This window comes from Pristiophorus japonicus, chromosome 17 (genome assembly GCF_044704955.1).
Source record: "Pristiophorus japonicus isolate sPriJap1 chromosome 17, sPriJap1.hap1, whole genome shotgun sequence".
In the NCBI taxonomy this organism is placed as follows: domain Eukaryota; kingdom Metazoa; phylum Chordata; class Chondrichthyes; family Pristiophoridae; genus Pristiophorus; species Pristiophorus japonicus.
Window position 1 is genome coordinate 118630762 of NC_091993.1, and position 20585 is coordinate 118651346.

The 20585-nt window shown below is 48.9% G+C and overlaps 1 protein-coding gene across 5 annotated transcripts in view; it reads left to right on the forward strand.

Annotated features, from left to right (window-relative positions):
• LOC139228058 (transcription factor SOX-13-like) overlaps positions 1-19514 on the forward strand; it is a 193893-nt gene extending 174379 nt beyond the window's left edge. For 4 of the 5 annotated variants that reach the window (XM_070859212.1, XM_070859214.1, XM_070859213.1 and 1 more), the window contains 5 exons: positions 1518-1614; positions 1880-2047; positions 8018-8234; positions 13633-13892; positions 15005-19514. In XM_070859212.1, the coding sequence (XP_070715313.1) occupies positions 1518-1614; positions 1880-2047; positions 8018-8234; positions 13633-13892; positions 15005-15123 (861 nt within the window). In that variant the 3' untranslated portion in view covers positions 15124-19514. The remainder of the gene's footprint in view (positions 1-1517; positions 1615-1879; positions 2048-8017; positions 8235-13632; positions 13893-15004) is intronic. The other variant, XM_070859215.1, reaches the window with a different exon arrangement.
• Positions 19515-20585: the final 1071 nt, after the last annotated feature.

The following is a 20585-nucleotide window of genomic DNA, read 5'->3' on the forward strand; positions in this document are numbered from 1 at the left end:
TTCTCTCCTCTCGTCTTCCCACCCCAAACTCCCCTCATTTCCAATTATCCGCATGCATCTTTAATAAGGACGTAAGAAATAGGAGCAGGAGCAGAAGTCGGCCATTTGGCCCCTCGAGCCTGCTCCGCCATTCAATAAGATCACGGCTGATCTGATCATGGACTCGGCTCCACTTCCCTGCCCGCTCCACATAACCCTTTACTCCCTTATCACCCAAAAATCTGTCTATCTCCTCCTTAAATTTATTCAATGACCCAGCCTCCACAGCTCTCTGGGGCAGAGAATTCCACAGATTTACAACCCTCTGAGAGAAGAAATTCCTCATCTCAGTTTTGTTCTGAGACTATGTCCCCTAGTTTTAGTTTCCCCTATGAGTGGAAATATCCTCTCTGCATCCACCTTGTCGAGCCCCCTCATTATCTTATATGTTTCAATAAGATCACCTCTCATTCTTCTGAACTCCAATGTGTTCTGTGCAGTTCCCCCCCCCCCCCCCCCCCCATGCAGCATTGCCGTGTGCCTGGCTCAATCCTAAGTCTCTTTCACCTCCTTCCACCCAGAGTGTTGCATCACTTGCTTTACTTGTTTCTCCCACAGTGTGACTGGCTCTAACCCCTCCCTCACCTGGTCCCCTCTCCCCAGGTGCTCCGCCTTTCCTCACCCTGCCTGACCTCTGTGACTTACTCCCTCTCCCCTGCAATGCGGAGAAGGAAAACCTCAAAAATCCTATAGGCAAGGGCTGGTTCATTGAGTTATACTAACCCAAGAAATAGGAGCAGGAGGAGACCATTTGGCCCCTCAAGCCTGCTCCGCCATTCAATAAGATCATGGTTGATCTCATCTTGGCCTTAACTCCACTTTCCTGCCTGTTCCCCGTAACCCTTGACTCCGCTACAGTTCAAGAATCTCTCTATCTCCACCTTGAATTTCTTCAGCGACTCAGCCTCCACAGCTCTTCCACTCGCTGAAAGGGAAGGGCCAGTGATGGGTTCAATCACTGTGCGTGCTCTGTCGATGGGGCCATGGGACCTGCGCTATGGGCATAGCAGCCCCGAGCACTTTGAGAGTGGTGGGCTGACGAATTGTGGGGGTCAAAAGAAATCAGGAGGCACCGGACCGGTGAGAGAAATAAATGTTGTCCTACCTGACCTTTAAATAGCATTCCCCAAGTGACCAGCCTAGGTGACAAAGCCTCCTGCAGCTGCCGTTGTTCACGCCCAACGATGCTGCAGGGGGCGGGAGCGAATATCACATCCAGGGCGCTAACAGTGCGCGCCGCACTGGATGACATCACAATCTATGGGGCGCAAGAGAGTGCGATGATGAGTGTTAGCGCCAGCGCAAAATCGGCAGGAATGTTCGCAGGCATCCGTGAATTCGCCGCGCCCCGGTTGGTAACCCCTCAGCGCCCCCGTTACTGCCCCCCCCCCCCCACAGGCGCTAACGGGAGGCATAAATCAGACCAATTTCTCCCCCGTTAAGTCTAACTCTGTGACCTTCCAACTTGTGCCTTTCAGGATTCCAGAGTAACGGAGTCGCCACTGGCAAAACAAGGAGATGATGGGAAAGCAGCAAGCGGGAATGAAGATTTTAACAGCAGCAATGACTCTGAAGGTGTGTAGCATGATGCTGCTTCCTACTGTTGGGAATCAGTGAGATGCAATGGGCAGCCATTTTAATTTGCCTCCATGCACAGGAGGCTAAATACAATAGCTGCTTCGTGCATTCATGTAATGTCCTCCTGTGCTGGTTGGTGTTTCTATCTGAAAGAGCACTCTTTATTTTAATCTCCCTATCATGAGGAATTCCTGTTCCATTCCAGGTTGAAGAAAGCCCGCTGGTATTCTAATGCATCCATTTGTTTATCTGTTTGAATCAGGAAATTTGACTCTGTCGGGGTCGAAAGGCTACGAATCCAGAGGTGGCAGCAACCACGAACATATCAAACGACCCATGAACGCATTCATGGTATGGGCAAAGGACGAGCGAAGAAAGATTCTTCAGACTTACCCTGACATGCACAACTCCAGCATCAGCAAGATATTGGGTAAGAGGACAGCCTGGAATCCAGCTGTCTCTGCTGGAAAACTTAGAAATGACACACACAGCAGGACTTGGTCCCCTGCCCAGGGGCCCTAAACCTATAGAACTCTCTTTACCCTATGTTGAGGGTCCCGATCCTATAGAATTCATCCTAGCCTCTGGAGAAGGCTCTGAACCCATAGAATGTATTTATCCTCCATAAGTGATTCAGAATCTATGGAACATGCAGTCCTTTCCATTGGGGATATCACATTGGGAATATTAATTTATAGAATTACAGGATGGCGAAAGTCAAGCCAAGACCAGTGATGACCAATTCTATATTTGAGCATCTTTGCACAAAGGGTTGGTTTCCGGACAGTGACGGTGTCGGATAGAGCCTTTCAATGTAACTAGACGCAGATTTGATAGGGTTGCTGTAGAGTGTGATGGAAGTTCAGCAACTCACCGGTTACAGAGGATGGGTGTGGCAACTTCAGCAGTGCAGAGTTTGATTCCAATATAGAAAGTCAGGCATTAATTTATATACAGGTTCGACCTCCAAAATCCGGAGTTCCGGAATCCAGAATGTTCCAGAATCCAGACACCGGGCCGATCCGTGGCGGGGTGGTCCGGAAACCGGAAAATGTTCTGATATCCGGACTCCCCCGCCTTGGCAAACCGACTTCGCCCGCCCCGACTTTGCCATGACTTTGCCCGCCCCGAATTCGAACGGCCCGACCTCGCCCCGGCCCCCCTCCCTCCCCTTTGCCTCAGCTGCCCGACCCCACCTACCTCGGGCCAGACAAGGAACTCCTCCATGGTAGCAGGGCCCCGCCCAGCGAACCAAACAGGTCATCGGTGAGCACCACCACACCCCCCCCCCCCCAGCCCTTTCTGACGTTCCGAAATCTGGAAATACCTGAACCTGGGCTCGGGTGTTTCCAGATTCGTAACTTCAGAAAGACGTTCCAAAATCCTGCAAAAAGCAAAATCCGGAACGCCCTCAGTTCCGAGGGTTCAGGATTCGGGGCGCTGCACCTGTAGCGCCTTTCACGACCTCAGGGCATCCCAAAGCGCTTTACAGCCAATGAAGTACTTTTGAAGTAGAAATCGTAGCAGCCATTTTGCGCACAGCAAGCTCCCACAAACAGCAATGTGATAATGACCAGCTAATCTGTTTTTGTTATCTTGATTGAGGGATAAATATTGGTTAGGACACCGGGGATAACACCACTGCTCTTCTTCGAAATAGTGCCATTGGATCTTTTCTGTCTACCTGAGAGAGCAGCACCTGAGGTTTAACATCTCATCCAAAAGACGGCACCTCCGACAGTGCAGCACTCCCTCGCCACTGCACTGTGCAAACTGGTGCAGGTGCAACGTCCAGTATCTGGAGTTCCAGAATCCGGACACCGGGCCGATCTGTAGCGGGAGACCGGAAAATGTTCCGAAATCACCCCCCACCGCCTCCGCCTCGGCCTATCGCGTTGCAGCCTGACCTCCCCCGATCTCCAGACCTTGGCTCGCCCTACCTGCCTCGGCCTCAGCTCGGCCCTCCGGCCGTCCAGCCTCAACCCGACTGACCCCACGCCCCCCCCCGACCTCCGGCCGTCCAGCCTCAACCCGACTGACCCCACGCGCCCCCCCCCCGACCTCCGGCCGTCCAGCCTCAACCCGACTGACCCCCCACCCCCCGACCTCCGGCCGTCCAGCCTCAACCCGACTGACCCCACGCCCCCCCCCCCTGACCTCCGGCCGTCCAGCCTCAACCCGACTGACCCCACGCCCCCCCCCCCCGACCTCTGGCCGTCCAGCCTCAACCCGACTGACCCCACGCCCCCCCTCCCCCGACCTCCGGCCGTCCAGCCTCAACCCGACTGACCCCATGCCCGACCTCCGGCCGTCCAGCCTCAACCCGACTGACCCCACGCCGACCACCGGCCATCCAGCCTCAACCCGACTGACCCCACGCCCCCCCCCCGACCTCCGGCCGTCCAGCCTCAACCCGACTGACCCCACGCCCCCCCCCCCGACCTCCGGCCGTCCAGCCTCAACCCGACTGACCCCACGCGCCGACCTCCGGCCATCCAGCCTCAACCCGACTGACCCCACACCCCCCCCCCCCCCCCCCCCCCAACCTCCGACCGCCCGGCTGACCTCTCCTATCTACCTTCCTCGGCCCAGGCAAAGACGTTCCGAAATCCAGAAATACCCAGAATCCGGAACGGCCTCGGCCCCGAGGTTTCCGGATTCGGATGTCACACCCTTTACTGTAACTTAAAGCGGCAACTGTAGGACCGTACACAATGAGATGAGAGATTAGAAGAATTATCTCCTTGAAAGAGTATTTGATCGCGAAAGGAACTCCCTACAGGAGGAAATTGCCAAGTGAGTAAGTGAAGGGGATTTAAGTAATGAGCAGAGACACGAGTGTACAAATGGAGCTTTACTTGTGCCACGCTGCTGGAGGCAATTTATTCAAAATACTCTCTTCCCTTCCCCCACATTGTTTCCGTTATATGCTCCAGTGCTGCGTGTGCCTCTGGTTCTGCTTTTTCAGTAGAAAAGAGGCACGTGAAATATTATAAAAGTGTATTAATAATAGCCGAGGAAGTACTCCATGTAATGCATTGCTCTGAAAGCAGAATCTGCCAGCGCGTAAGGAAACACAGCGCACGTTATTTGTAGGGCACCCCCCTGGGCACTGTGTAAGATTAATATCTAGGCACTCTGTGCATGTCTGTCAGTTCAAAATCAGGTCACTCAGCCATCGTTCACTAGGTGCACTCGGTATTACTGTTGTGATGTAAGTAAATCGTTTTGACTGGTGTCAACCCAGTAGGATTTGCATAGGGACCATGTAAGCACACTAGCCATTGCATATTATCATGTTGCCTCTCCCATCTGGGTTGAATCCAACCCAGTGGTGTGGAAGTCCATGACACTTAGTTACAGGATAAGTGTCAGGCATGGCTCAGTGGGCAGCACACTTGCCTCTGAGTCAGAAGGTCGTGGGTTCAAGTCCCACTCCAGAGACTTGAACACAAAAACCTAGGCTGACACGCCAGTGCAGTGCTGAGGGAGTGCTGCACTGTCGGAGGTGCCGTCTTTCGGATGAGACATGAAACCGTCTGACCTCTCAGGTGGACGTTTTGGCACTATTTTTGAAGAACAGGGGAGTTCTCCATGGTATCCTGGCCAATATTCATCCCTCAATCAACATCACTTTTTTAAAAAAAAACAGATTATCTGGGTCATTATCATGCTGCTGTTTGTGGGAGCTTGCTGCACGCAAATTGGCTGCTGCATTTCCCACATTACAACAGTAACTACACTTCAAAAGTACTTCATTGGCTGTCAAATGCTTCGGGAAGTCCCGAGGTCTTGGAAGTGCTTTCGGTGCAAGTATATCTTTCTTTTTCTATCCAGCCCAGTCCCCCTGTGGCAGTGGGCCCACAACACACACCCACCGAGAAATTATCACTAAATTTCCAATCTTACTCAGGCCACAGAAATGTGGCATCAAGTCCCATTCACCCATCACCCCTGTGCTCACTGACCTACATTGGCTCATGGACCAGCACAACCTCTAATTTAAAATTCTCATCCTTGTGTTCAAACCCCTGCATGGACTCCCCCCTCCCTATCTCTGTAATCTCCTCCAGCCCTACAACCCTCCGAGAACTCTACGCTCCTCCATTTCTGGCCTCTTGTCCATCACTGATTCCCCCCCCCCACCCCCAATTGTCAGCCGCGCCTCTACCTAAAAACAGAAAGCCATGCATTTATATAGCGCCTTTCATGACCACTGGATGTCTCAAAGTGTTTTACAGCCAATGAAGTACTTCTGGAGTGGTAGTCACTGTTGTAATGTGGAAAACGCAGTAGTCAATTTACGCAAAGCAAGCTCCCACAAACAGCAATGTGATAATGGCCAAATAATCTGTCTTTTGTTAAATGTTGATTTGAGAGTTAAATATTGTCCGGGACACCGGGGATAACTCCCGTGCACTTCTTCGAAACAGTGCCATGGGATCTTTTACGTCCACCTGAGAGAGCAGACGGGGCCTCGGTTTAACATCTCATCCGAAAGGCGGCATCTCCGACAGTGCAACACTCCCTCAGCACCTCACTGGGAGTGTCAGCCTAGTTTTAAGTGCTTAAGTCCTGGAGTGGGACTTCCTCTTTAACCAAGCGTTAGGTCACATGTCTTTCTTTTCTTGCTTATTCCCCACTCCAGCTCAGATTACCGAACTCAGCAGAGTCCGAGGATCCGACCTGGGCATCTAACTACATGTGACTCAGTTGCACACTGATTTTGCCAACTAAACCATCAGAGCCAGCTACAGGTTCAGCTTTACAGCGAGGTGTATGCATTGGACCTAATCAAACGTGTCCGCCATTGTTCATTGTTCATAGGTCTATATGTAACCTTCAGGGCTGCTGACCGGGGGCCGTGCGGCTCTTTGTCGGCCGGCGCGGACACACTGGGCCGAAATGGCCTCCTTCTGCGCTGTGAATTTCTATGTTTCGATGTTTTTATGTCCTGATATATCTCCTCAGTGTAAAATTTTGTCTGATGACGCTCGTATGAAGCGCCTTGGGACATTTCACTGTGTTGAAGACGCTGTATAAATGTAAGTTGTTATTGTGGCAATAGGAAATGGAAGTACTTGTCATAAGGATTAGTGCACTTCTGTCAACGCAGTATTACAGCAGCTTTACATTGCATCTAACCTGTTCTGTCCTTGCCTGGGAGTGCCCAGAGGCAGCTGCACGTTTTAGAAGTCTAATCAGTATTGTGTAGAACCTGTTTTTTTTCTTTGTCCGAGGGTGAGCGATATTTCTCCCTGGCTTTTGTTCAGATCGAGCTGCTGGGATGAATGATTAATGGTCTGAATAGAAAGAGCTGCCAATTGCCTGAGTTTCTCTGCATTCTGTCGAATTCCTGAATTAAGTAGAACGTTTCAGCCGAAGATTGCTGCGTGCGGGGTTTGTCGAGATCCCCATGATATCGGGAACCATTATCTTTCAGAGACTAACCCGCCTCGAGATTTCGGGAAATGGTTTATTTTTTTTTTTTAAAACATCTCGATGGGGATGTTCCTGTGGGAGAAAAACCTTCTGAGGAGAGAGCGTATTCTCTTCAGTGTCAGCTGTGGCTCAGTGGGCAGCACCCTTGCCTCTGAGTCAGAAGGTTGTGGGTTCAAGTCCCACTCCAAGGGATTTGAGCACAAAAATCCAGGCTGACACTCCAGTTCAGTGCTGAGGGAGCGCTGCACTGTCGGAGGTGCCGTCTTTCAGATGAGACGTTAAACCGAGGCCCCGTCTGCTCTCTTGGGTGGACATAAAAGACCCAATAGCAGTATTTCAAAGAAGAGCAGGGGAGTTAGCCCCGGTGTCCCGGCCAATATTTATCCCTCAATCAACATTACTTAGAAAATACAGATTATCTGGTTATCACATTGCTGTTTGTGGGAGCTTGCTGTGCACAAATTGGCTGCCGTGTTTCCCTACATTATAACAGTGACTACACTTCAATAAGTACTTCATTGGCTGTAAAGTGCTTTGGGATGTCCGGTGATCGTGAAAGGCGCTATATAAATGCCAGTCTTTCTTCCTTTAACCGTTGGAGTCCAGGTATCATTCTGGCAAATCCAGGCTGCACTCCTTCCAAGGCCGATATATCCTTCCTACGGTGTGGTGCCCAGAACTGAACACAGTGTCCCAGGTGTGGCCTAACCAGAGCTTTGAATAGCTGCAGCACAACCACTACCCTGTATGTCCAGTCTAGTTGCAGAAAGCTCTCCATTAAAATTATTGGGAGTACTTTTGCAGCACATGGAAAGGTATTGCCGATTGTTGTCATGCTATCCCAGCGGGAATCTAACTGGTTTTCCTAGTTAATCTCTGGGTGAGTTCGGTTTAGTGAATAGCAACGGCGTGTCTCGTGAGCATTTGATATTGACTCTGAGGTAATCTCTGATTCCAGGGTCCCGCTGGAAATCGATGTCCAATGTGGAGAAGCAGCCTTACTACGAGGAGCAGGCACGGCTGAGTCGGCAGCACCTAGAGAAATACCCGGACTACAAGTACAAGCCTCGGCCAAAGCGGACCTGCATTGTGGACGGGAAGAGGCTGAGGGTTGGGGAGTATAAAGCACTGATGAAGTACCGACGGCAGGAAGTACAGCAGTGTTACACTGTTGGGTGAGTAACCCTGGTATTCAGCTGCATGGCTTCGGGAGTGCTGCTTTTTCCCTCTTCGGGTCATCTCCCCAGCTGAAAAGCAGCTGGGGTCATTTTGACTTTGTGCGGTATTGTAAAACGGGTGATAGCGAATTGGCAGACTGCTTTACATTTTTGCTGATTTAACTTTCACAGACGTAAGCCTCGAGAGGGATCTAATATGGGCCGCTGATTCACTGACCTCGTTTTACACTATGGTGCGGGGGGTGGGGGGGGGGGTGGATTCGCCGTGGGGGTGGGGGGGGGGGGTGGGTTCACCACAGGGCGGGCGGGGCTGCAGTCTCAGGCCCACCAAATAAAAGTAGGAAAAAAATATATAAAGTCTCCCAAATAGGCTGAAGAGAATAGACAAGAGAAGAAAAACAAGACCGAGGAGATTCACTTGTTTATACACTAATGTATCGATATACACTAATGTACCGATATACAGAAGTACCTATATACACTAATATATACACTAATGTACCTATATACACTAATGTACTGATATACAGAAGTACCTATATACACTAATATATACACTAATGTACCTATATACACTAATGTACTGATATACAGAAGTACCTATATACACTAATATATACACTAATGTACTGATATACAGAAGTACCTATATACACTAATGTACCGATATACAGATGTACCTATATATACAAATGTACCTATATACAGAGGTATCTATATACAGAACAGAATATGTACTGGCCTGTTTTATTTCACATGTTATTGAGATAAATATATATATATAAGATATAGGAATCTAGTATTGCAATGTTACTAGAACCAGAATATTACCTACTTGATACAGAATATATGCTTTCATTGTTCAATATACTGGCCTATGTTTTCATACTCAGAATCAGAATCATATACGTAATGTAAGGAACATGAACAAAGATACCTATCGGCCCATTTGGATCAGTTTTCCCCAGGCCCATCAGGCCCTGAATCCGCCCTTGCCAGTGCCTCCTTGTCAAACATCAGGTGGCACTTTGCCCCTCTGTGGTTATTATTCACTTGCCCAGTGGGTGTCAGCTGGCTATTCCGCCACAGAGGCCATCCCAACTGAGGCCCGCCATTTTCCCCACCTGATAGTCATGTGTGTCCACTTCCAGTAGGTGTCGCTGGTTGCCCCCTGCCACTGCCGTTAGCTTATTGATCACCCCAGCCATCTGTTGTCAGAAACGTGTGTATGACCCTTATCAAGTGCACCACATGAAGGGTCAATGAGCTCCACTTGTCAAAGAATTGGATGAGGGGACATAGTTCTGAGCATTGGGGGTGTGCTCGGAGGACAATTGGAGCTTTCAAGACTGAAATCGATAAATATTTATTGGGGAAGGGTATCACGGTATTGGGAGCAAAGGCAGATAAATAGAGTTGAGGGACAGATCAGCCATAATCTAATTGAATGGTGGAGCTGTCCCGAGGTACTGACTGGCCCGCTCCTGTTTCTCTGTATGCTAACTTAGTAAAGAATGGGAAATAAATGCTGGAAATACTCAGCCAGTCAGGCGGCATCTGTGGAGAGAGAAACAGAGTTAACGTTTTGGGTCGATGACCCTTCAGATGTCGTTCAGATGAGACGTTAAACCGAGGCCCGTCTGCTCTCTCAAGTGGACGTAAAAGAACCCACGGCACTATTTTGAAGAACAGGGGAGTTATCCCAGGTGTCCTGGCCAATATTTATCCCTCAATCAACATAATTAAAAAAAAACAGATTATCTGGTCTTTATCACTACTGTTTGTGGGAGCTTGCTGTGCGCAAATTGGCTGCCGCATTTCCCACATTACAACAGTGACTGCACTACAAAAGCACTTTGAGACGTCCAGTGGTTGTGAAACATAGAAACATAGAAACATAGAAAATAGGTGCAGGAGTAGGCCATTCAGCCCTTCTAGCCTGCACCGCCATTCAATGAGTTCATGGCTGAACATGAAACTTCAGTACCCGCTTCCTGCTTTCTCGCCATACCCCTTGATCCCCCGAGTAGTAAGGACTTCATCTAACTCCCTTTTGAATATATTTAGTGAATTGGCCTCAACTACTTTCTGTGGTAGAGAATTCCACAGGTTCACCACTCTCTGGGTGAAGAAGTTTCTCCTCATCTCGGTCCTAAATGGCTTACCCCTTATCCTTAGACTGTGACCCCTGGTTCTGGACTTCCCCAACATTGGGAACATTCTTCCTGCATCCAACCTGTCCAAATCCGTCAGAATTTTAAACGTTTCTATGAGGTCCCCTCTCACTCTTCTGAACTCCAGTGAATACAAGCCCAGTTGATCCAGTCTTTCTTGATAGGTCAGTCCCACCATCCCAGGAATCAATCTGGTGAATCTTCGCTACACTCCCTCAATAGCAAGAACGTCCTTCCTCAAGTTAGGAGACCAAAACTGTACACAATACTCCAGGTGTGGCCTCACCAAGGCCATATACAACTGTAGCAACACCTCCCTGCCCCTGTACTCAAATCCCCTCGCTATGAAGGCCAACATGCCATTTGCTTTCTTAACCGCCTGCTGTACCTGCATGCCAACCTTCAATGACTGATGTACCATGACACCCAGGTCTCGCTGCACCTTCCCCCTTCCTAATCTGTCACCATTCAGATAATAGTCTGTCTCTCTGTTTTTACCACCAAAGTGGATAACCTCACATTTATCCACATTATACTTCATCTGCCACGCATTTGCCCACTCACCTAACCTATCCAAGTCACTCTGCAGCCTCATAGCATCCTCCTCGCAGCTCACACTGCCATCCAACTTAGTGTCATCCGCAAATTTGGAGATACTACATTTAATCCCCTCGTCTAAATCATTAAAGTACAATGTGAACAGCTGGGGCCCCAGCACAGAACCTTGCGGTACCCCACTAGTCACTGCCTGCCATTCTGAAAAGTACCCATTTACTCCTACTCTTTGCTTCCTGTCTGACAACCAGTTCTCAATCCACGTCAGCACACTACCCCCAATCCCATGTGCTTTAACTTTGCACATTAATCTCCTGTGTGGGACCTTGTCGAAAGCCTTCTGAAAGTCCAAATATACCACATCAACTGGTTCTCCTTTGTCCACTTTACTGGAAACATCCTCAAAAAATTCCAGAAGATTTGTCAAGCATGATCTCCCTTTCACAAATCCATGCTGACTTGGACCTATCATGTCACCATTTTCCAAATGCGCTGCTATGACATCCTTAATAATTGATTCCATCATTTTACCCACTACTGAGGTCAGGCTGACCGGTCTATAATTCCCTGCTTTCTCTCTCCCTCCTTTTTTAAAAAGTGGGGTTACATTGGCTACCCTCCACTCCATAGGAACTGATCCAGAGTCAATGGAATGTTGGAAAATGACTGTCAATGCATCCGCTATTTCCAAGGCCACCTCCTTAAGTACTCTGGGATGCAGTCCATCAGGCCCTGGGGATTTATCGGCCTTCAATCCCATCAATTTCCCCAACACGTTTTCCCGACTAATAAAGATTTCCCTCAGTTCCTCCTCCTTACTAGACCCTCTGACCCCTTTTATATCCGGAAGGTTGTTTGTGTCCTCCTTAGTGAATACTGAACCAAAGTACTTGTTCAATTGGTCTGCCATTTCTTTGTTCCCCGTTATGACTTCCCCTGATTCTGACTGCAGGGGACCTACGTTTGTCTTTACTAACCTTTTTCTCTTTACATACCTATAGAAACTTTTGCAATCCGCCTTAATGTTCCCTGCAAGCTCCTTCTCGTACTCCATTTTCCCTGCCCTAATCAAACCCTTTGTCCTCCTCTGCTGAGTTCTAAATTTCTCCCAGTCCCCAGGTTCGCTGCTATTTCTGGCCAATTTGTATGCCACTTCCTTGGCTTTAATACTATCCCTGATTTCCCTAGATAGCCACGGTTGAGCCACCTTCCCTTTTTTATTTTTACGCCAGACAGGAATGTACAATTGTTGTAATTCATCCATGCGGTCTCTAAATGTCTGCCATTGCCCATCCACAGTCAACCCCTTAAGTATCATTCGCCAATCTATCTTAGCCAATTCACGCCTCATACCTTCAAAGTCACCCTTCTTTAAGTTCTGGACCATGGTCTCTGAATTAACTGTTTCATTCTCCATCCTAATGCAGAATTCCACCATATTATGGTCACTCTTCCCCAAGGGGCCTCGCACAATGAGATTGTTAATTAATCCTCTCTCATTACACAACACCCAGTCTAAGAAGGCCTCCCCCCTAGTTGGTTCCTCGACATATTGGTCTAGAAAACCATCCCTTATGCACTCCAGGAAATCCTCCTCCACCGTATTGCTTCCAGTTTGGCTAGCCCAATCTATGTGCATATTAAAGTCACCCATTATAACTGCTGCACCTTTATTGCATGCAGTCCTAATTTCCTGTTTGATGCCCTCCCCAACATCACTACTACTGTTTGGAGGTCTGTACACAACTCCCACTAACGTTTTTTGCCCTTTAGTGTTCTGCAGCTCTACCCATATAGATTCCACATCATCCAAGCTAATGTCTTTCCTAACTATTGCATTAATCTCCTCTTTAACCAGCAATGCTACCCCACCTCCTTTTCCTTTTATTCTATCCTTCCTGAATGTTGAATACCCCTGGATGTTGAGTTCGCAGCCCTGATCATCCTGGAGCCACGTCTCCGTAATCCCAATCACATCATATTTGTTAACATCTATTTGCACACTTAATTCATCCACCTTATTGCGGATACTCCTTGCATTAAGACACAAAGCCTTCAGGCTTGCTTTTTTAACACCCTTTGTCCTTTTAGAATTTTGCTGTACAGTGGCCCTTTTTGTTCTTTGCCTTGGGTTTCTCTGCCCTCCACTTTTCCTCATCTCCTTTCTGTCTTTTGCTTTTGAAAGGAGCTATAGAAATGCAAGTCTTTTTTAATGTAGGAAACGCGGCAGCCAATTTTTGCACAGCAAGCTCCCACAAACAGCAATATGATAATGACCAGATATGCTGCTGGTTGAGGGATAAATAACGGCCAGGACAACGGGGATAACACCCCTGCTCTTCTTCGGAATTGATTTTTTAATGGAATCACCCACGAGAGTAGACGGTGCATCGGTTTAACGGCACATGCAAAAGATGGCACACCTTCAACACTGCACTTGAGTGTCAGCCTGGATTGTGTGCTCAAGTCGCTGGAGTGGGACTTGAAACCACAACCTTCTGAATCAGGTGAGAGAGTGCTACCCACTGAGCCACAACTGACATACGGTGTGATGCAACTAGAAGCCCCTTTTAAGTCTGGGGCACAAGACCTCCATCTTTCCATTTGCATTGTACATTGGTCAATCCTGATTATATTCATCCTGATTTTATTGCTCCCCCACGCAGGCAGCAGGACCAAGTTCACTTACACCCCTCGGAGGTGCTGTATCCCGGACAGATCGGAATGACGTCCATCCCCGTACAGCCGGCAGTGTCTGAACACTATCGACCCTGCAGCCCCGATCCCAACATGCCCGTCATCCTCAACACCCGGAGTCTCAAATCGGAGCAGGCGGACATGAAGGAAATGCACCTGAGCGACGCCAACGGCGAAATGTACGAGTACGGTGAGGAGGACGATTCCGACGTGGAATACCGCAGCGACGGTGAGCTCGTGGTCCTCGCGGACTAATGGCCGCCTGTGACTTTGCCGGCGGAGGTTACGGAATCCAACCTTTCAAACGCAGATGGGTCAACGCATGTTCTGTCATATACCCTGGCCAACCACTTGAGCAGAGCTATTGGGCGGGGTCTTGCTGTCTGGGGGCACGTTGGGGAGGGGTGGGGTGGGGGCGCGACTATCACTCTCTGTCTCATCCCAAATGTGCCCATTTCATGGACCTTTTTGATGTGATTAGCAGGGAGGGAGGTAGAGATGGGCATGCCTGTGCTGGACTGGGCTAATGTGAATGGTATCAGTACCTACAGGGAACAAACACTGAATTCAGTTACTTCACATATGCATGTTCCCTGAGGGCACAGCCACCATGCTCTACATTGTCCCGCTTTAGTTCATGGTTCTGTTGTCACCAGTTGTATTTTGAGGCGGGTTGGGGCGTGGGTGCAAGAGTGCACACAGCCCAGGCGCATTAATGGTTTGCCGGTTTTCCCGTCAGCGTTGATTTCGATTCCATTCCTTCATCGTCGAATCGTACAGCACAGCTGGCCCATTGGGCCTGTGCCTGATCTTTCAGAGGGCTACCCAATTAGTCCCACTCTACCCCCTGCTCTTTCTCCAGAGCCCAGCAAATGTATTCCTTTTCAAGCACGTATCCAGTTCCCTTTTGAAAGTTACGACTGAATCTACTTCCACCACCCTTTCAGACCATGTGTTCCACATCGTAACAACTCACTGCATTAAAATAAAATTCTCCTCCTGTTCCTTTGCCAATTACCTTAAATCTGTGATCTCTGTTTACTGACCCTACCACCAGTGGAAAGAGTTTCTCCTTATTTACTCTATCAAAACCCTTAAGGACTCCATTCATTAAGAAGCTTCACTTAACATGAATGCTAGCATCCATGTTGCACTCAGCCCTGATCTCCTTGGTGAGGGATTAATATAGCAATTTCTAATGGAGGAATTGGACAGCTAGTCACTGTTGCAATCTGCATGGGAAGGGTTCCCTATCCTCTTGGGTACAGAGCAGGAGAAAAAGGATGTCAGCAATAAGGTTGGGAGTCATTTCTTTATCTCCTGTCTTTCCACCCGTTATAGGCTACATTGGGGAACAGAAGAGAGAAAGTGAGATAGGACACAGACTGCAGTGTGCGGAAGGATGGGAGTCGAGTGGTGGTTTGGATAGCGGGAATGGGGGCCATCATTTGAGCGCCTGACCTCCCCACGGCTCGAGACACTGATCAAAATCCGTCCTCGTCTAACGACAGTTGCACTGATTGTGTACAAGGTGGACAATTCCATTTTTACCTTGTTGGATGTGAGAAGGGGATCTCATTGTCTGAGCTGTGAGCTACTGAAAGCAACCCGGATACTGGCCGCCTGGCTCCTGCCTCATTCAGCTTAGTCACCCACAATCAACATTTGTAATCCAGGTCCTTGTAAAATTCAGTCGCAGTCACTTGCCCCCAACCCAAGGGAGATGGCGAAACACTTAACTCACATTTTCACACTCGAGAGAGACTTGTTCAGACGCGCGCACACAACGCAGACGCACGCACGGCGCGCACACAACGCAGACACGCACACAACGCAGACGCGCACACAACGCAGACGCGCGCGCACGTTCCCTCTAAGTTGCATGGCTGCGCAGTAAGGGAGAGGTCCCTCGCAGGCTACTCACCAGCCTCGCTATGTAAGCACCGCACATGCGCGGAAATTTAAAGGCACCGCGCACTATAAGAAACCGACCATGCAGAACAAAGTGCAGCTTACATATATACACACACATACATTGATGGACAGGAAAAGACTAGCTGGTTTAACAAGCCTGCTCTCGCACTCATGATGGCTGGAGTATCACGAGTAGACTGTCCTTCTCTTTCTCCACCCCCACCCCTCGACTGTCCCCCAAAGCCATGTATTCTCCTGGAGAGGCAGAAGAACATAGACGTTTACAGCATGGAAGGAGGCCATTTCGACCCATCATGTCCGCGCCGGCTGACAAAGCTATACAGCCTAATCCCACTCTCCAGCTCTTGGTCCGTAGCCCTATAGGTTACGGCAATTCAAGTGCACATCCAAGTACTTTTAAAATGTTAAGGGTTTCTGCCTCTACCACCCTTTCAGGCAGTGAGTTCCAGACCCCCAACATCCTCTGGGTGAAAAAATATCGCCTCAACTCCCCTCTAAACCTCCCCCAATTACTTTAAATCTATGCCCCCTGGTTGTTGACCCCTCTGCTAAGGGAAATAGGTCCTTCCTCTCCACTCTATCTAGGCCCCTCATAATTTTATACATCTCAATAAGGTCTCCCCTCAGCCTCCTCTGTTCCAAAGGAAACAATCCCAGCCTATCCCATCTGTCCTCATAGCTAAAATTCTCCAGTCCAGGCAACATCCTCGTAAATCTCCTCTGTACCCTCTCCAGTGCAATCACATCTTTCCTGTAATGTGGTGACCAGAACTGCACGCAGAACTTTAGCATGCACCCCACTCTCCTGGCAATAAGCTAATTCAGGTCCAACTGTTTGTATCAGAGCCTAATACATTCACAGCTTTCACTTGCTGGGCAAATTTAATTCTGCACCCCTTCTCCCCAACCCCCCTGCCCCACCACACAAAGATCTCACAAGTGGTAAAGGAGCATTTATTTGCTATACTCCCCCGGGGCTTGCGATCTAAAGACCAGTCCCCCTCCACAATTGTGGATTGCACAGACCAGCGCGCTCTAGTTGACCAACTCCTCGTTGCCTGAAAAGGAATTTCCCTGGGGTGTGGACATCTGCTCTGTTGGTGGTCACTCTACACGAGAGGCGGCCAGCCTGCCTGGGAGCGAAAGATTTTAGCTGCGTGACTCTTCTCAGATACTTCTTTTTCCCTCAGGTACTCAGTAGTATGTTTTTTTGAAATAGGATGTCAATATTTGTATAAAGGAAAAAAAAAATTAACATTGCAATCCGTTTACTGAGTGTGTTTGTGTGCGTGTGTTTGTTTTTAAATAGCAAGAAGTTTCTGGAGTTTCTCATTCTCACCGAGGTTCTACTGATCTCAGCTGACAAACAGCTGGTGACCTGTTTCAGGACTTTAATTTATTTTGCTTCTCAAGAGCTGTTCTTCTCTCCTGCCTCGAGTCGGTCATGTTTTTTAAAAATTAAAGTCCATTAGAGAGTTTGGCGATGGGGACGTTCACCCAGTACGTTCAAACCATTGGGGGGTTTGAGAAGAAAAAGACTTGCATTTATATAGCGCCTTTCATGATCACCAGATGTCTCAAAGCGCTTTACAGCCAATGAAGTACTTTTGGAGTGTAGTCACTGTTGTAATGTGGGAAACGCGGCAGCCAATTTGCGCACAGCAAGCTCCCACAAACAGCACCGTGATAATGACCAGATAATCTGTTTTTGTTATGTTGATTGAGGGATAAATATTGGCCAGGACACCAGGGATAACTCCCCTGCTCTTCGAAATAGTGCCATGGGATCTTTTGCATCCACCTGAGAAGTCAGACGGGGCCTCGGTTTAACATCTCATCCGAAAGACGGCACCTCCAACAGTATAGTGCTCCCTCAGCACTGCCCTGGGAGTAACAGCCTTGGATTTTTTTTTTTTAATGTGCTCAAGTCCCTGGAGTGGGACTTGAACCCACAACCTACTGACTCAGAGGTGAGAGTGCTGCCTAGTGAGCCACAGCTGACCCGTTTGAGCAGTCCCTTTAAATGAGTTGGAGGCTGCTTCGAACTACCTATAACTTGTGGTGAACCTCTCGGAGTCCCGCATACTGAAGGAGTGCAGTGAAAAGGGGGGAAAAGACAGAAAAGAGAGTCCACCATTTTGGTAGAAACATCTCAACACAAAGGTGTTCCGGGGGGACAGTTTTTGGAGTGGCGCCATCCTATAGACATGTACCTAACGTGATTGACGTGTCCGGAAACGCTCCGGAATTCACCTTTAAGTGAAAGAAACGCGCTCCAAAGGCAGCGAGAAGCCCCTCGTGTATAACGGCCGGTTGCCTTCGATCGGATTAAAGTAGTTGCTGCCTCACACTGCCGTGATGGCCGTGATGTGCCGTATTCTAATGTACGGGTCACCTGCCCCTTTAATAGGGATTTTCTATCGATTGGGTCATTTTCTCCCATCTTCACACTTTCCAAATTATTTTTTTTTTCTCCTGTTTAGTTGGTGAGATTTTCCTGAAAATGGGAGGAAAAAGACGACTCAGCCATTTAAAAAAAATATAGAGCGTTGGCATTTGAAGCGTGGCTTGGTGTCAGATTCTGTCTGATAACGTTCCTTCATAACGTTCCTGTGAAGAGCTTTGGGGTGTTTTACTTTGTTAAAGGTGCCATATAAATATCTTTTATTAAAACCCTCTCTTCCACCCTCCCCCTCTCCCTGCCACACACACACTCTCCCTCCTATCCCCTTTCCCGGCTCCTCCCTCCCACCCTCTCTCCCTCTCTCCCTCTCACCCTCTCACCCTCTCACCCTCTCACCCTCTCTCCCTCTCACCCTCTCTCCCTCTCACCCTCTCTCCCTCTCTCCCTCTCACCCTCTCTCCCTCTCTCCCTCTCTCCCTCTCACCCTCTCACCCTCTCTCGCTCTCGCTCCCAACCTCTCTCGCTCTTTCTCTCTCTTGCTCTTCCTCCCAACCTCTCCCTCCTTCCCTCTCACCCTCTCTTGCTCTCTCCCGCACCCACTCTCTCCAATCTTTTCCTTTTTTTTTCTCATTTTCACTCTTGCTGTCTCTTTCTCCCTCTGCCTCTCTTCATCCCCCCCCCCCCCCACCATGTGGCCAGTTGTGCTACCCTTACACAGCTGGAAAGTCCTCTCGAAGCCCCTGCACTGTTTCCCCACTGTCAGGCGGCACTGAGAGCAGCCCCGGAGACCAAAGTGCTTCATTGCTGGATATCGCCGTGTTCTTCAAAGACCCATTAATCTCATTTCCTCCTGTTGTCCGTGCACGATGCCCATAAAACGTGATCCTGGTTCCGTCAGTGTCAAAGTTCCCAAGTTGATGGACCATGTGTTCCGCTCTCCGCTCATGTTTGCACACTTTGATGGGCCAGTGCTAGATGTGCACAATAGTGATGTAGAGACCATTCAATGCAAGTCATTGCAGGATAATGTTACAAAAGCGTGAAATTCTTATTGTAATACTTTTTTAATCAACTTTTTCAGTGTTTTTATTTTTTCTTAATGGGGAGGGGGGGTTAATTGGCAACAAATTGTGAAATGTAACCTTGAAAACTGGTCCTTTTGCAATATTGAGTTGAGAGGGGGAATAAAAAATCAAACTTCCTCCTTTAAAGTTAGACAATATTATAAAACTTTAATTTAAGTTACCTTAAGTGTACATTAGTTCTTTGTGCCCTGGACCAGATTGGTGGCTGTACGTGGATCGTACTGAATTATTTTCCAAGTACCATCATGGTACAACGGTATTTTGTTTAGGATGGAGATTTAAAAATAAAACACAATGTGAATTTGTTTTGATTTATACAGTGTAATATATGACCATGTTTCTGTTAACAAGAGGGGAGATGATCTCCCATTAGGCGTGATTTTAAATTTATTAGTACATCAGAATAAAGTGGAGTATCACAACCACACTGCCTGGTTCCCTTGTCTTTATTTCATGACTTTTAGCCACACGTTGAAACCCATTTTGTAGCTGGAGACCTTTTAAAATCAACTTCCCCTTCCTCCAACCCGAAGATTACATGGCTGCGGGGTGGGAGGTGGGGCGAAGTGGGTTCGGGGAGGGGGGAGTGAGTGGGAGGTGGGGTGGACTGTGTGTGGGGCAGGTGGGGGGGTGGGGTTTAGGGTGGGCTACAGGTGTGGGGTTGGGTGGGGTGAGGTGGGCTGGGTGGGAGGTAGGGGGGTGAGTGCGAGGGTGGGTTGGAGAGGGGTGAGTGGGAGGTGGGGTGGGCGGGGTTTGGGGTGGGCTGTGGGTGGGATGGGGGGGCAGGGTGTGGGGTGGGGGTAGAGTGGGTGGATAGGAGAGTAAGTGCGAGGTGGGTTGGGTGCATAGGGGAGTGAGTGTGAGGTGGGTTGGGTGGGTAGGAGAGTGAATGGGTTGGGTGGGTAGGAGAGTGAGTGCAAGGTAGGTTGGGTGCGTAGGGGAATGAGTGCAAGGTGGGCAGGGGTGGGTGGGAGGTAGGGTTGGGTGGAGGAGGAGGGGTGGTTGCTTTAGTCCTGATGCTCCAGCCATCATGGTGTGGGGGGCAGGTTTGATGGACGAGCTGGTCTTTTCCTGACGTCCATTTTGTATGTTCCTCTCGTGTTGTATGAAGCTCTGGTTAGACCCCATTGGGAGTAACTGTTCAGCTCTGGACTGGGCACCTCAGGAAGGATATTTTGGCCTTGGAGAGAGTGCAGTGCTAATTCACCAGAATGTGCTGGGGCTAAAAGGGTTAACTTGCAAGGATAGGTTGCATAGACAAGGTTTGTATTCCCTCGAGTATAGGAGGTATAGGGGTGATCTCATTGAGCTGTTTTATGATGATCAAAGGTTGCTCGGGTAAATAGAGAGAATTGATTTCCTCTGTTGGGAGAGTCCATAACAAGACGGCATAATCTGAACATTCAAGCCAGACCATTGAGGAGGGATGTTAGGCAACACTTCTTCAGACAAAGGGTAGTGAAAATCTGGAACTATCTCCCCACCCCCCCCCCCCCCC